Below are 15,593 nucleotides of genomic sequence, written 5' to 3' on the forward strand. Positions count from 1 at the left end.
CTGACTCATACCCAATTCAAGGCTGAAGGACTGTGTAGAAAAAGTAGGACATCCCACTTGCATCACAAAATTGGATTTACTTCGCAGTTACTGGCAAGTACCATTGTCGGAGAGGGCGAAGGAAGTTTCTGCTTTTGTAACCCCAGATGGGCCATATCAGTTTAAAGTAATGCCCTTTGGAATGAAAAAGGCACCAGCCACTTTTCAAAGGCTTATAAACAGTGTCATTGCAGGATTGACTAATTGTGCCGTCTACATAAATGACTTAGTGATCTTTAGCCAATCATGGAAAGATCACACTGAGCATTAGGCAGAACTCTTTGAGAGACTACGAAAGCAAAGTTGGTCATAAACTTGGCAAAAACAAAATTCGAGAAGGCGGAAGTGACGTTCTTAGGGCACAACATCGGACATGGATAGATGACACAGAGAAACATGAAGACGAAGGCCATTGAGGAATTTCCAAGACCATCCTCTAAGAAGGAAGTGCTACAATTTTTAGGATCGAGTCGATTCTACAGGAAATTTGTACCACACTTTAGTAGTGTGGTGGCACCATTGACAGATTTGTTAAAAAAACAAAAAACTTTAGTGAATAGAGCAATGCCAGGAGGCATTTGAGAATCTAAAAGCAGTGTTAACCACTACACCAGTTTTAGTCACACCAAATTTCTTGTAAGCCTTCAAAGTCACCATCGATGCCCGCAATATAGGTGTTGGAGCTGTGTTGTTACAGGAAGACGATTGTGGAACTGAAAAGCCAATTGGTTATTTTTCAAAAACATGTCAACCACCAGAAATGATATTCAACCATTGACAAAGAGTTATTGAGTTTGCTACTGGCCTTAGAACATTTTAAATGTTTACATTGCAAAAAAACATGCAGACAATTGCGTATACCGATCACAATCCTTTGACATTTCTGGGAAGATTTAAGGACAAGACCACCAGACTATTTCATTGGAGTCTCACGTTGTAAGCATTTGATTTACAGATTGTAAATGTTGCGGGTTGTGAAAATGTTATTGCGGATACTGTATCGCAGGTTTAAAAGAAAAATGTTTATACAAGATAGAAATGGCGGTGTTTAATGTTATATATAAATGGAATTAGTATAAAATACATAACTCTAGATTAATGAGCTATGATCTAGCAATATAATGGAGTTAAGGTTTTAGGAAAAAATGGAAGCCATCTTTTTGTAAGATGGCTCTATTTCTCTTAAAGGGGGAGGTGTTGTGAAGTTGGGTAAAATATTTGTGGGATTGGGAGGCAGGACGTTAGAATTTGGTGTTTCTAAAATGCTAGGGGGGAAAGCATCATGTGGTCCCTTTAAAAGATTACGCTTTTTCTATGCTTAGAGATGTCTGTGAGCAGCTTGAAAGTTTGCAAGTTCAGTGAGCACCCGAATTAAAACATTTGTATTGAAAGGCAGTGCCATTAGCAGACCAAGCAGCATTTTTACCAAGACAACAGGTTTTTGAATTTAGACAATTTGAACCAGACACTTAGATACCAAATACCTATCAAATTTGAATCTGCTCATCTTTGAGTGGTTTGGTTTTGGGCAGGGGGGGTGGTGGTTGTCCAACCTCCGCTTTATGACATATTCAACGGCATTACTTTTGCTCAATGCCATGCTACCAACAGCCTGTGGAGCTACCAATGACCAGAAACTAAACTGAACCAGTCATTTAAATACTATGGCTACAAGAGGTCAGAGGCTAGGAATCCTGCAGGAAGTAATTCACCTCCTGACTCCCAATAGACTGCTGACTTGTGCCACATAGATGGTGAACAATGTGGCAGTATACTTTCCATTCGCCTGGATGAATGCAGCTCCAAAAACACTCAAGCAGTTTGACATTCAGGGCAGAGCAGTCTGCTTAGAGGCACCACAGAGAGGAAAAAAAATCACTCCCTGCACGACCAACACGGTAGCAGCAGTCTTTAAGGTTTTAGCAAAGATCTGTAGCTTGGGATGTGGGTGAGGTTATTGACTTGCTCACCGAGCTGGCTCGTTTTCGTTCAAATGAACGAAAACAACCCAACTCGGTGAGCAAGTCAACAACTGTAGCAGTCTGTACCATCTACAACATGTTGAAGTTCTGGACTACAAAGGTCCTTAGACAGCACCTTCCAAACACCCAGCCATTACTACCTAGAAGGATGGGATAAGGCACATAGAAACACCACCACCTCCAAGTTCTCCTCCAAGGCACTTACTATCCTTAATTAGACATATCGCTATTACTTCACTGTTGGAGTGTCAAAGTTCTGGAACTTCATCCCCAACATTATGAGTTTACTTCCACGAAAGGGACTGCACCAGCTCAAGACAGAAGGTCACTACCACCTTCCCAAGGGCAATGGGGGATTGGCAATAAATGGGTCGCCCAGCCGGTGACACACATCCCATGAATGGAAAAAGTTAAAAGAGTAGGTCAGAGACTGGGAATTCTGTAATTAATAACTCATCTCCTAATTTCCCAAAGCATGCCCATAGTCTACAAGGCATAAGTCAGGAGTATGATGAAGTACTCTCTATTTTCCTAGATAAGTGCAGTTCTAATAATACCCAAGGAGCTTGAAATTATATAGGACAAAGCAGCCCATTAGTTTGGCACACTATCCACCATCTTAAAAGTTTATTCTCTCCACTATCTGCACACTACAGTGCAGTATGTACCATTTACCAAGATACACTGCAGCAATTCAGCAAAGTTCCTTCTGCAAGACATTCCAAACTCAAGAATCTCTAACACCTAGAAGAACAAGGGCAGCAGATGTACAGAACACTGCTGTGCAATTTGAACAAAAAAAAACTGTTCCTTCACTGTTGCTGGGCCGAAGTCCTGGAACTCCCCCCCTAACAGCACTGCAAGCGAAATGACATGACAAGGATTGCAGCAGCTCAAAGCAGCTACTCATCACCATCTTGTCAAGAACAATAAATGATGGCCTTGCCACTGGCGACACATTCTGTAACAAAATAAAAACCCTTAACCTTGAAAGTTCCAATTGTTTCCTCCACCAACCCCAGACAGCATCAACAACTATTAGAGAGGTGAGCTTCAAACTTATGCTATACCCTTTGTTGAAAAGAGTTCCTGATTATATCATTCTCGATTATCCTATTCATCTCCACAAGACCCAAACAGCTTCCTGCTAAAGCAGCACTTCACTTGTACTTCTTTCAATCTAGTCTCCTTTAGATTGGTGAGAACGAATGCAAACTGGGTGACTGTTTTGCAGAACACTTCCACTGTGTGAATAGGAATGATCCTGACCTCCCTGTTGCTTGCCATTTCGATAAACTGCTTTGCTCTCATGCTAACTTTCTATCCTTGCTGAAATGTTCCAATTAAGCACAACACATACTCAAGGAACAGATTTCATATTTCCGCTTGGGCATTTTACAGCCTCGATCTCTCAATATTGAATTCCATAAATTCAGAAATTGACCACGCTGTTCATTTCTTTCTCCACAGATCCTGTCAGATCTGCCAAGTTTCTCCGGGATTTGTAACTGCTTTCACACCTGAAAAGCCAGAACCTAATTAGACTATGCCTATGTGTGTCTGGATTCCTCCTGCAGTACACCCAAGTTCTCTAAATCTAGACTAGCATTTTAAAAACGCCAATCACAATACCCCTCAAGCTTCTAAACTTGAGCGAACCCAAGTTTATGCAACTTGGCTTTAAACTTTAACTGATAAGCTCTCGATACATTTTGATGAATCTTCACTGCACCTCCTCAAGGCCAGTAATTTAGTCAATTATCAAAAGTCATTAACTTCTCAACATGTAATTTTCCCAGAGAATATGGTTTCCCTTTGTAATATTGGAGGATTACAGAACTTTTTCTGCCTATCCTTCAATTCAACTTCTCACTTAACTATTTTGAAGTTTGCAATATCTTGTTATCCTTTGTGGATAACTTTCTCCCAGACCAAATGAACTTATGTTTTAAAAGGAGCCAATATAACCAGGCTTACTTGAGTTAAGAAAAGCAAGTTTATTAGCTACTAAATAGGAGAAGAAATAAAAATGCAACACACATCAACACAAAGATATGAGTGCAAAAACACACAAAGGTATGAGTACAAACAAAAATGGCTCTAAAACGTATGAATCAGTCAGGGTTGTTTGTGACGACTAGTCATTCAAACATCATGGCCATTACAGGAGATGTCACCAGTAGCGTTGGGTGTAATCAGTTGAACAAGCAAATTCAAGATTCTTGGTTCCTTTCAACAGTGGCTGGCTAATAGCACTCAAAGTGAGAGACTTTTATAGAGTCAGAGCTGCACAGCATGTAACAGATCCTTCGGTCCAACTTGTCCATGCCAACCAGATACCTAAATTAATCGAGTTCCATTTGCCAGCATTGGCCCACATCCCTCTAAACCCTTCCAATTCATGTACCCATCCAGATGCCTTTTAAATGTTTAATTGTAAAAGGCATTCGGATGGGTACATGAATAAGGAGGTTTTGGAGGGATATGGGCCAAATGCTAACAAATGGGACTAGATAAATTTAGGATATCTGGTTCCATTCCTTTATCTGCAGTACAGGCTTGTTTAATGACTGTTCTCAATGCTGTTCTTCATAGCGCACCACTACCCGCCCCCCTCCCCCACCACCAACACACACACACGCACTTGGATGTCGGACCAATAACATACATAAAATCTGGAATGAAGTTCACTTCTTACACCAAATTTGATATGCCTACAAGGGTAAAAGACAAAAGTTTCTGCAGGAAGTGACATCGTTCTGAAGCGGCGTGAGGGGAAGTTGTCAGCCTCTCGTTATCACTTGCTTCTCAGTTAGTCCCTTTGACGTTTCCCTCTGTAATGACATTACAGAATTTCCCTCCAGATAGCCACTAAACCTGAATCAACAGTCACCTTGGTTATATCAGTCCTTTCTTTCAAAAAAAACTGATGTTGGAATTAAAAGTTTGATTTATCCATGGGTGATCCCAGTTATGATCTGTAATAATGACAATCTCTAGTCTTCCATATTAGTATTACAACTTTGAACATGTTCAATTTCTTCACTAAACCTTATTATTCAGTATCAGTTTTTATTTCTTATTCACTCCTCATCTAGCTCAATTTTGCCTTTGCAGAAATCAAATACTTTTGTCCTAGCAGTGCTTTAAATTCCTGGTAGACATGGCATATTAGGCATGACATAAAATTATTTTAAAATTTAAAAAAATTATTTTCCTCATCGGTTTTTTGTAGAGAGAGATGGCAGATACGGTGGCACAAACTTCAAGAGAAGATCACAGGACATTTGATGGAGATTTTCAAAGTCATGAGATGGCTGGACAGTTTAGAAAGACAGAAACTGTTCCCATTGGTGGAAAAATACAGAACTAGAGGACACCAATTTAAGGAGTCTGGCAGAAGAAACAACAGTGACGTGAGGGGAAAGAAACATTTTTTTAAAAGCAATGATTCAGAAAGATCTACAATGCATTGCCCAAGAATGTGACTGATGCAGATCTAACTGTGCCATTCATTAGGGAATTATACAATTATCTGAAAAAGTAGGGAAATTTGCAGGACTATAGGGAGAAGCCAGGAGTGGGACTTGCTGAGTTGATCTTGCAGAGATTTCGCAAGGACACAACAGGCTGACTAGCCTCATTCGCGAATGCAACCATTCTATGATTTTCAGAGGATCTTAAATCATTTTCTGGTCACTTGTACCTCATCAAGTTCTGTGAATTCTAATCTGTTTATGCCATCTTGTGGCTAGCAAGAAAAATGTCTAGATTAGAAATTTCTCCTGCTGTGGTCCAAGACCTACAAAAGGTGCAACTTTGATGGGTCAGGTGCCAGGTTAGGATGCCCCATTTGTTATGGTTTTCAATGGGAGTTTCTGAATAACTCCTTTTTATTCACTCATCTTTCATTCATCATAGGGTTAATTTCAAAACAGACTTCCTTTGTGAAAAACTTTCTCCCTGACAAGGCATTCCTGAGTTATCAAAGTATAGAGTTTATCATTTAAACGCAAGAATAAATAATTACATAACACAAATGCACAGATTAGAAATAAGAAACGAGTCCAAAAAGATAAAAAGTTAAATAAAAGATATACAGGTCAGTCTCTGAATTATTTTCAAACAGTACATAATTAAATGCTGCAGCTACTACATTGGAGGTCACCAGTAGTGTTGGTAATTAACTATCAATTTCATGATTCTTAGTCTTGGACATAGGTTGAGGTTCTGTTGTGATGATTCCTTTTGACTGTGATTGAATTCTAACATTTAAGTGGGAAAGGATCCTTTATTGTTTGGATTCCTACTTAGTTGACTTCGAGCACTCAATATTCAAGTTTGTTCTCCCTTTATTGCGGGTTGGGGGGCGGGGACTGGAAACAAAATATAGGAGGTGTAGGCCATTATGCCCTTCAAACCTGCTCCACCATTCAATATAATCATGGCTCATCATTCAACTCACCACCCTGTTCCCTTTTTAACCCCATACCCTTTGATCCCTTTAACCCCAAAAGAACTATATATAATTCCTTCTTGAAAACATTCAAGATTGTGGACTTCCACCATTTTATGTGGCAAAGGATTCCATGGGTTCACCACTTTCTGGGTATAGTCATTTCTCCTCATCTCAGTCCTAAAGGATCTATCCCATATCCTTAAATTGTGATCCCTGTTTCTGGGTGCCCCAGTCACTGGGTACATCCTTCCTGTATTTACCATTAGAATTTTGTAGGTTTCTAGGAGATCTTCCCTCATTCTTCTAAACTCCAGTAAATAACAGTCCTAATCATAATAGTCCAGTTTCTCTTCATATGTCAGTCCCGACATCTCAGGGCATGGCTCTTTGACTGTGACCTTCACAGCATGCTGTCACTCAAAACCAGGTTACTATAGACGCACGAAGTTCAGTCCCACTAGCCCTCAGCAGAACGTTCCGTCCCCACTAGCCCTCACCAGGAGATGAAGCTGGCTTTTTAATGCCTGCCCTTCTGTGCTACTCAAAGGGAAAACACAAGATATATATTCAGTTTGGGGCATAATCCGCACAGAGTATCTAGCTGGTGAGCTGGGATTGTCTGCCCCTTGTTACCTTTGCAGGCAAGAGAGGAGTTTGTTTTGATTCGAAGTTTGGATTTTCTGTCACATGTTTAGACGAGATGTGCTGTGAATCTCTCTCTCTCTGCCCACCCAGTCACTTAATTTACATCTGTAGCTATTTTTGGCTGTATCAGCCCTCTTTCAAAAAAAAGGCATTTTAGAATTGCAAGTTAAAAAATGCCCGTAATATTTTGGAGTTCTGACCCATTGTCAAAACAGTGCAAATGATCAACACATTTGTTACATTGTCACATGGGTTATTTTTACACTTCGATTGATCTATTTATTTTTAATGTCTACCCTATAGAGAGACTTGAATACTTCAAGTAATTTGCAATAGAACAATGCAGCTTATAAGGCAATTTGACTTAAGTTATAATTATGAAAGGATAGGACACATGAAAGGAAGAAATCAGGGCAATACTTACTCTCTGGCATGCCATCTATTGGCTACAGAAACGGGAGTGCAGCAGGAAACCTGTAGCAACTTCCATCTAAAAGCAGGAGCAGCAGTTCCCAAGGATTCTGCCCTCAAAGGGATTTTGCTGTCAGAGCAGAATTGAATATACAAAGTGCCTGAATCTATTTTAACACTCCAAAATGTCAAGGACAGGTCCTTCAGCAAGATTTCACCACTTAGGTGGTGAACAATTGCTTGCACTGGGATACACCGAGGAGTAGGTGATACTGGGGCAAGGAGTTGATGGAAACTTAAACAGCATTAGCAATAGAATGTTACTGGCCTAGGTCCCATGCCCAGTGTAAGATATCCAAACCCTGACTGCTGCTAGTGTGGATAAAGAGACGTCACTGTCCAGCCTGAGTTTTTGGACTATCAATCTGAGAGAATCTGGATACAGAGATTGACAATCCTTTCCCAGAAACATGCTTCACACAGACCAGTGGACTTACCAGCAGAAATTTAGCAGAGATACAAACAGAGATAAGGAACTTAATTTCAGCAAGTGACGGGAAGACCGAGAATCAAACTATTCTTTTTCAAAGAAGACAGGAAACATTCCAAAATTGTTCCACGGTTAGGAAGGCCACAAATGCAGATAAATTTAGTAAAAAGAGAAATAAACTGAAGATGCTTGGTTCACAAAAATTCCAACTTACTAAAGAACCAGAAGAAAAACTAGAAATATTTTCTCCCCTCAGCAATTTCTAACGATCAGACAGATGTGCACTGCTTTAGAGGCTGGGAGAAACAGATTCAATACGAATTTTCAAAATGGAATTTGAACAGTGAACATGAAAAAGAAAAGATGTACAGGCTAAGAACAGTGAACGAGATTACTGGACAGCTCCAAGGAGCTGAACAGGCTCTTCCTGTTCAAGGGAATTCCAAGATAGAACTATGTTCATTAGAAAATTCATTAATTAACTGAGAGTAGAGGAAATTAGGTAAACTTGTGATAAACAAATGTTGAAACAAATCAACAATTTACACCTTGAACATACTGATGAAAACTCACCTCTGCTGCCATCTTTTTGACCTCCAATATATCATTATCAGTGACCTAATAAGAAAATGATCATTCTTTCAAAAAAAACATTGAATGTAGCAGTGAATATTTTAAATTTAAAATCACCTGTCAGAAAACACACACACAACCACAAACATAACTTTACCTGAAAATTACAAAGCAAGATGATGGAGCATTGGGATGGTGATCAATCAAAACACAGAATATCACATACTCACCTATATTTAATTCGATAAAAGTTTATTTCATTACATGCAGAACATAAAATTTCTGTAATCAAGAGACATGATTTGGTCTCAGCTGTAAATAAAGACATAATAGTGAGACAGATGGCCCCTTCCTTGTTTGGTCCCAAATCTTGACAATAACGAAAACTAGTCATTTTGTCAGCATGGGAGTGTGTCAAATGTGGTTCAATGAATAGAACTTTTACCTCAGAATCAGATCTTGGGTTCAAGCCCCACTCCAGAAACTAAGCAGAAAATAGTTCTCTCCACTGTAGAATGGATCATCTTCCAAATTAAACAGTAAACTAATGCCCATTATTAAAAGTAGCCAAGAAACAGTGGAGTTGTCATTTAAAATCCCAAGTTTTACTGCTGCCCTCGTTTGGTCTGGCCTAAATGTAACTCCAGTCCCACAACCAACATAGTGGTTCTCAATTGCCTTTTGAAGTGATCCAGAAAGCCAGTCAAGGGTAACTTAGGATGAGTAATAAATGATCAGCTTTGCCAGTGACAACCAGTTTTCTGTTAGCTGCTCAATAACAGCAACAACATGGGTCTGTGATCAAATTTAGTCATGGACCAGGGTGGTACAGGGTAAGAACTGAAACCACTTTCTGACTAAAAACAAAACCTAAAAGTAAATTTGCTTACATCTTGAAAACAAACCTGAACAATGGCCAGTCCTGGGTGAAAGCATAGCTCATTTTTCTGTAAGACTGCCAATTCTGTTTTACAATTCAGGATTATTTGCCTAAGGGAGAGTTCAACAGAAATATTCTGTTAGCTTTCACAGTATTCATAATCAGAGAAAAACAAGCATTGCATCAACAATTAAATGCACAACACACCTATCAAGAAATGGGTTTATTTACCTTTCAATTAATTTTCAATGTGCTAACTTTATCCACACCTTTGACTGTATCTACACAATTATAGTGTAAACACACTGTGCAAATTTGGAATTGGTATCTAAAAGCAATTCTGAAGCAATGCAGAGTTAAAGGTCCCTCCTTCACTCCCCTAAAGTTGCAGAGTCAGAATGTTGCTTACTACCATTGTAGATTACAACTTTAATGTTGATATGAAATGGAAACCTCACTTAGATAATATTCTTATGTAAAAGTTGCTGCGTTGGCAAAGAAGTTAAATAAAGTTTTTAAATCGCTGTACTTGGAATGGGCAGAAGTCCCATTAAAAGCTCCTATTTACAATGGTCAGCATTCGTGACTGATCCCCTATGTCAATAATACCCAGGATTGGGTGTGGGGTGGGGGTGGGGAGTGTATTCTGTCCACTGCACCTCTAACCCTCACACCCCCTTATCCACTCTTAACCGTATTCCTGTTGGTAAAAACTTGCCATGTTCATGCTGCATTTCCTACATTACTATAGTGACTACAGTTCAATAGTCCTTAATTGGATATAAAGCACTTGGGACAACTTGAGGTCATGAACGGAAGGAAATAGGTAAACTGTTTCAATCGCCTTCCCTGTTAAAGACATCACTTTTGCAATCTTCTCTCTAATGATAATAATTTGCTTTAAAGGGAAGTATGCTTTTTATTATGCAATTACTTGCTCTCGGGAACCCTGTCTAACCTCCAATCACCAGCACTAAACTCTCAACTTGCCAATGGGAAATCTAACCACTGCCCAAATGCAAAGTTTTGTTTCTTGTTCCTATATTTCCTCTGCTTCTTCCTCAAGGCATGATTAACCCACTCTTCATCTAGTCAGCTGCCCCTTGATTCAAAACGTTTTCACAAACAAACTGATTTTTGACCTTCAGCTAGGGTACACAAGACGTTCCAGGAGGCAGTGGGATTGCAGTGCAGGAATTGTTTCAGTTTTTCAATTAAAAAAATGCTGAAGAAACAGAATTAACATTGAGTCCAATATGATTTTTCTGAAGCACTGAGAAGGGTGGAAAAGCGATGGAGTGTATGATGTTGGAGAAAGATGGAGGTGAACAATGAATGACTTTATTGTCACATGTATTTTAAGCAAGAACACAATAATATACTGTGAGAAGCTTTCACTAGTCACCACGATTTGACACCATTTTGAATGATTTAAGAATAAGGATAGCAAAGAAAGATAATAGCTCAAAGAGAGTCCATCAGTCCTGACCCAGCTTATCACCATCAATAACGCCTACGCCACCATCCTTCCTCCACTGCTTCGCTGCCATCTAAACTAGACCCAACCAAAGTAATCGCCAATCCTCAGCTGCCATCTTTCACCACTGGGCCTGCCTCACCGATGAGGCAATGGTGAAAGAGAGATGGCCAGAGAAAGGCTAGAGGGCAAGGAATTTAGAAAACAGATGTCTTGAACAAAAAACAATGGGACCAATTATGCTTACTGAGAACAAAAAGCATTGGTCTAGTGTAGATGTTAATAGAGTATAAGTCAGCTCTGACAGAGCAAAAAGACAAAACCAATATACATACGCTAGAGATAAAGAAAATACACCATGGACAAATTATCGCTATTTCGAATGATAAACTCCTTCCATTCATTAAAGTCAGAGCCCCAATCCTCCAAAAAGAGCTTCAAAGTGTCTTTGAAGCACTTTCTTCGTCTTTCCCTAGAATGTTGGCTTTTTGAGCATTTGAAAACACCTGCCCAGTCTATCAAAGTTGACTTTGTCCGAATGATCATGAAGCTGGCTTCAAAAAAAAAACAAAATGCTTGTTCCCACTAAACTCAAATAGACATGGCAGAAGCATTGTTAATCAAATTTTTGTTGCACTTTTAAGGGATTCTTCACCTATGAGAAATAGGCCAGCTAGTCTTCCCTTCCAAATTAGCAAGAAATCATGCAACAATAATCAAGGCTGATTTCACACACTGCATCAAACTGACCAAGGATCTTCTCTCGTTTACCGGTGCCTCCAAACCCACTCCCCTTTAAACCCGCTTTCTCTTCCCTCAGACTTCTTTCACTTCTTGGCTCCCCTTTCATTACACTGTTCTTCTGCAGACTTCTACAATTTATCCCTGGACTCTTTTAAACCGTGTCCTGACTTCTATAGTCTTCCCGTTCTTAGTTCCACTAATTAACTCAGTGTCTACATCCTTTTAACCCATATCTACTCCCGAACATCCTCCCTACTATCCCAGCAGTCCTTCAATATTTCAATTCTAACACACCAACTTCCCCAGGACCCTTTTAAATTCTCCCTTCCACTCCCACCTTCCCCATCCAACATATGCCTTTAAACCACTCTTTCCCAGGGTCCTCCAAACACCCCCAAACATACAGTTAAACCACCTCTTGCTCATCGCAGGACTCATTTGAGCCTCTCTCACCATTGCTCCAGGGTTCTTTAACACTCCACACTGCCCCACACCCAGATCGCTTTCTCCATGCACCCAAGTCTCTTTAAAATTTCTATTACCGCACACCCAGGATCGTTTAAACACCCCCTTCCCCACATCCAAGCCCACTTAACCCTCATTTCTCCAACACCTAATCCCTTCAATCCACCTCTCACTCCCCTACCGGGACCTCTCCCATCTTCACACCCCGGATTCCATCCCCCAGGGATCTATCTTCCTTCTCCAGCTCCCTTACCCCATCCTGGGATCTTCGCCAACCCCAGAAGATCATTCAAGCGCTCCCCTCGAGTTTCCCCCCACCTCCGTTCCCCGGCTCCGCCTCCACATCTCCATCCCTCTAACCCGAGATCATACCGGAAACGTCCCAGGTTTACCTAACGCTCCTCTTCACCCTGGTACCGGATCCGGGAGCCAGTTCATCCTTGTCGCCGATGGCCGGTTGAGCACAGCCCCGGAGGCCGGCCGGTAACCGACACCAGGCGACTCGGCTGGCTGTGACCACCGCCGCTGCCCCCCGGCCTCTCGCTGCCAACGACATCCACATGGTTCAACCTCGAGCTCGCGGCGAACAAAAAAACTGAAGCAGCTCGAGCGTGCGCGCCCGAATCTAAAACACGCCCCTTTCCCCGCCCCCTTCGGCCGTGACCACACCCCCAATTGCCCCCCCACCGCTGGCCACGCCCTTTCGCTGCCAATCCCGCTCCCCGGACACACCCTCCTCCCCAAATTCTTACTTGTCACCACGCCCCCCCCCCCCCCCTTGCCCCCGCCCCTCCCCCCCATGGACCACACCCTAATCCGAAACCCCGCCCCTCGCCCACACCCTCCAGCCACGCCCACCACCAGGGCAAATTGGATGTAGGATAACAAGGTGTAGAGCTGGATGAACACAGCAGGCCAAGCAGCATCAGAGGAGCAGGAAGGCTGACGTTTCGGGCCTAGACCCTTCTTCAGAAATGGGGGAGGGGGTTCTGAAATAAATAGGGAGAGAGGGGGAGGCGGATAGAAGATGGATAGAGGAGATAGACAGGTCGAAGAGGTGGGGACGGAGCCAGTAAAGGCGAGTGTAGGTCGGTCCAGGGAGGACAGACAAGTCAAGGGGGCAGGATGAGGTTAGTAGGTAGGAGATGGGGGTGGGGCTTGAGGTGGGAGGAGGGGATAGGTGGGAGGAAGGACAGGTCAAGGATGAGCTGGGCTGGTTTTGGGATGAGGTCAGGGGTGGGGAGATTTTGAAGCTTGTGAAGTAACCGATATCCATTTCAAGCCTACCACTCCCACAGCTACCTAGAATACACCTCTTCTCACCCACCTTCCTGCAAGAATGCCATCGCCTATTCCCAATTCCTTCGCCTCCGCTGCATCTGCTCCTGAGATGAGGCATTTTACTCCTGGACATCCCAGTTGTTCTTGTTTTTTCAAGGACCGCAACTTCCCCTTCACAGTGGTCGAAAACTCCCTTGACCGCATATTTTGCGTTTCCCGCAACTCATCCCTCACACCCCCTCCCCGCAATAACAACAAAAACAGAATCCCCCTCATCCGCACGTACCACCCCACCAACCTCCGGATTCAACATATCGTCTTACGCCATTTCTGCCACCTGCAATCTGACCCCACTACCAAGGACATTTTTCCCTCCCCACCTTTATCTGCCTTCCAGAGGGACCGCTCTCTCCATGACTCCCTTGTCCGTTCCACACTCCCCACTAACCTCACCACCCCCGGCACTTTTCCCTGCAACCACAGGAAGTGCTGCACCTGCCCCTTCATCTCCCCCCTCACCCCCATCCCAGGCCCCAAGAAAACCTTCCACATTAAACAGATGTTCACCTGCACATCTGCTAATGTGGTATATTGTATCCGCTGTTCCCGATGTGGCCTCCTCTACATCGGGGAAACCAAGTGGAGGCTTGGAGACCGCTTTGTGGAACACCTACGCTCGGTTCGTGACAAAAGACTGCACCTCCCAGTCACGAACCACTTCAACTCCCCCTCCCACTCCTTGGACAACATGTCCATCCTGGGCCTCCTCCAGTGCCACAACGATGCCACCTGAAGGTTGTAGGAACAGCACCTCATATTTTTTGCTTGGGAACCCTGCAGCCCAATGGTATCAATGTGGACTACACAAGCTTCAAACTCTCCCCATCCCCGACCTCGTCCCAAAACCAGCCCAGCTCATCCCCGCCTCCTTGACCTGTCCATCTTTTCTCCCACCTATCCGCTCTTCCCGCCTCACAGACCAACCCCCATCCCCACCTCCTACCTACCAGCCTCATCCCCGCCTCCTTGACCTGTCCATCTTCCCTTGACTGACCAACCCCCATCCTAACTCCCCACCTACACTCACCTTTACCGGCTCCATCCCTGCCTCCTTGACCTGTCCGTCTCCTCTCCACCTATCTGCTCCTTTATCCACCCTCCATCCGCCTCCCCTTCTCTCTCTATTTATTTCAGAATCCGCTTCACCTCCCCCATTTCTGAAGAAGGGTCCAGACCCAAAATGTCAGCTTTCGTGCTCCTCTGATGCTGCTTGGCCTGCTTGTTCATCCAGCTCTACACCTTGTTATCTCAGATTCTCCAGCATCGGCAGTTCCTACTATCTCTTTGGATAGACTGGGGTTGCTTCCAATGGAACAGAGGAGACTGAGGGAGAACATGATTGAGATATATACAATTATAAGGGGCATAGTCAGGAAGAAATGTTGTTTTCCCTTGGTAGATGGATCAATGACCGGGGACATAGATTTAAGGTAAGGGGTAGAAGGTTAAGTGGAGATAGCAAGAACTGCAGATGCTGGAGTCAGAGACAACACAGTGTGGAGGTAGAGGAACATAGCAGGTCAGGCAGCATCAGAGGAGTAGGAAAGTCAACATTTCAGATCGGGATCCTTCTTCAGAACTGGTGAAGTGGAAGTGTGAGGAAGAACTTTTTTATCCAGAGGGTGGTAGGAATCTGAATCTCACTGCTCGTAAGGTTGGAAGAGACAGAAACCTTCATAATATTTAAGTAGTATTTAGATGTATGCGTTGGCATCTCAAGTGCACAAGGATGTGGGCCAAGTGCTGGAAAATAGGATTAGATTAATGTTTTTGGCTGGTGTGGACACAATGGACTGAAGGGCATTTTTCTGTGCTGGAGATAGCTATGACACTACCCCCATGTGTTCACCTATCCATTCATCACTGGGCATGACCCACTGCCCTCAACAACTCCCCCTCTGGTTCTCTTAAAGGAGACCTACACTACTTTACCTCATCACCAACCAATTCTCAAATCCTAAGCAACTACTTCAAACTGTTGTCAGGCTCAGAATTGTTTAAAATGTGGTGGATCCATCAGTCCTTATTAATCTTAAAACCTCACAACATTATTCTGGTGGAACTTGAGTTTCAGAGGCTGGTGTTCT

At 42.7% G+C, this 15,593-nt stretch overlaps 1 protein-coding gene across 1 annotated transcript in view; it reads right to left on the bottom strand.

Moving 5' to 3' along the window:
- mthfd1l (methylenetetrahydrofolate dehydrogenase (NADP+ dependent) 1 like) overlaps window positions 1-12,747 on the bottom strand; it is a 146,398-nt gene extending 133,651 nt beyond the window's left edge. Inside the window, exons 1-3 of the mRNA XM_048601418.1 lie at window positions 12,558-12,747; window positions 9,505-9,589; window positions 8,600-8,644 (exon numbers count right to left, since the gene is read on the bottom strand). Coding sequence (XP_048457375.1) covers window positions 8,600-8,644; window positions 9,505-9,589; window positions 12,558-12,727 — 300 coding nt within the window. The 5' untranslated portion in view covers window positions 12,728-12,747. The remainder of the gene's footprint in view (window positions 1-8,599; window positions 8,645-9,504; window positions 9,590-12,557) is intronic.
- Window positions 12,748-15,593: the final 2,846 nt, after the last annotated feature.

Source organism: Rhincodon typus, chromosome 9 (assembly GCF_021869965.1).
Source record: "Rhincodon typus isolate 14 chromosome 9, sRhiTyp1.1, whole genome shotgun sequence".
In the NCBI taxonomy this organism is placed as follows: Eukaryota; Metazoa; Chordata; class Chondrichthyes; order Orectolobiformes; family Rhincodontidae; genus Rhincodon; species Rhincodon typus.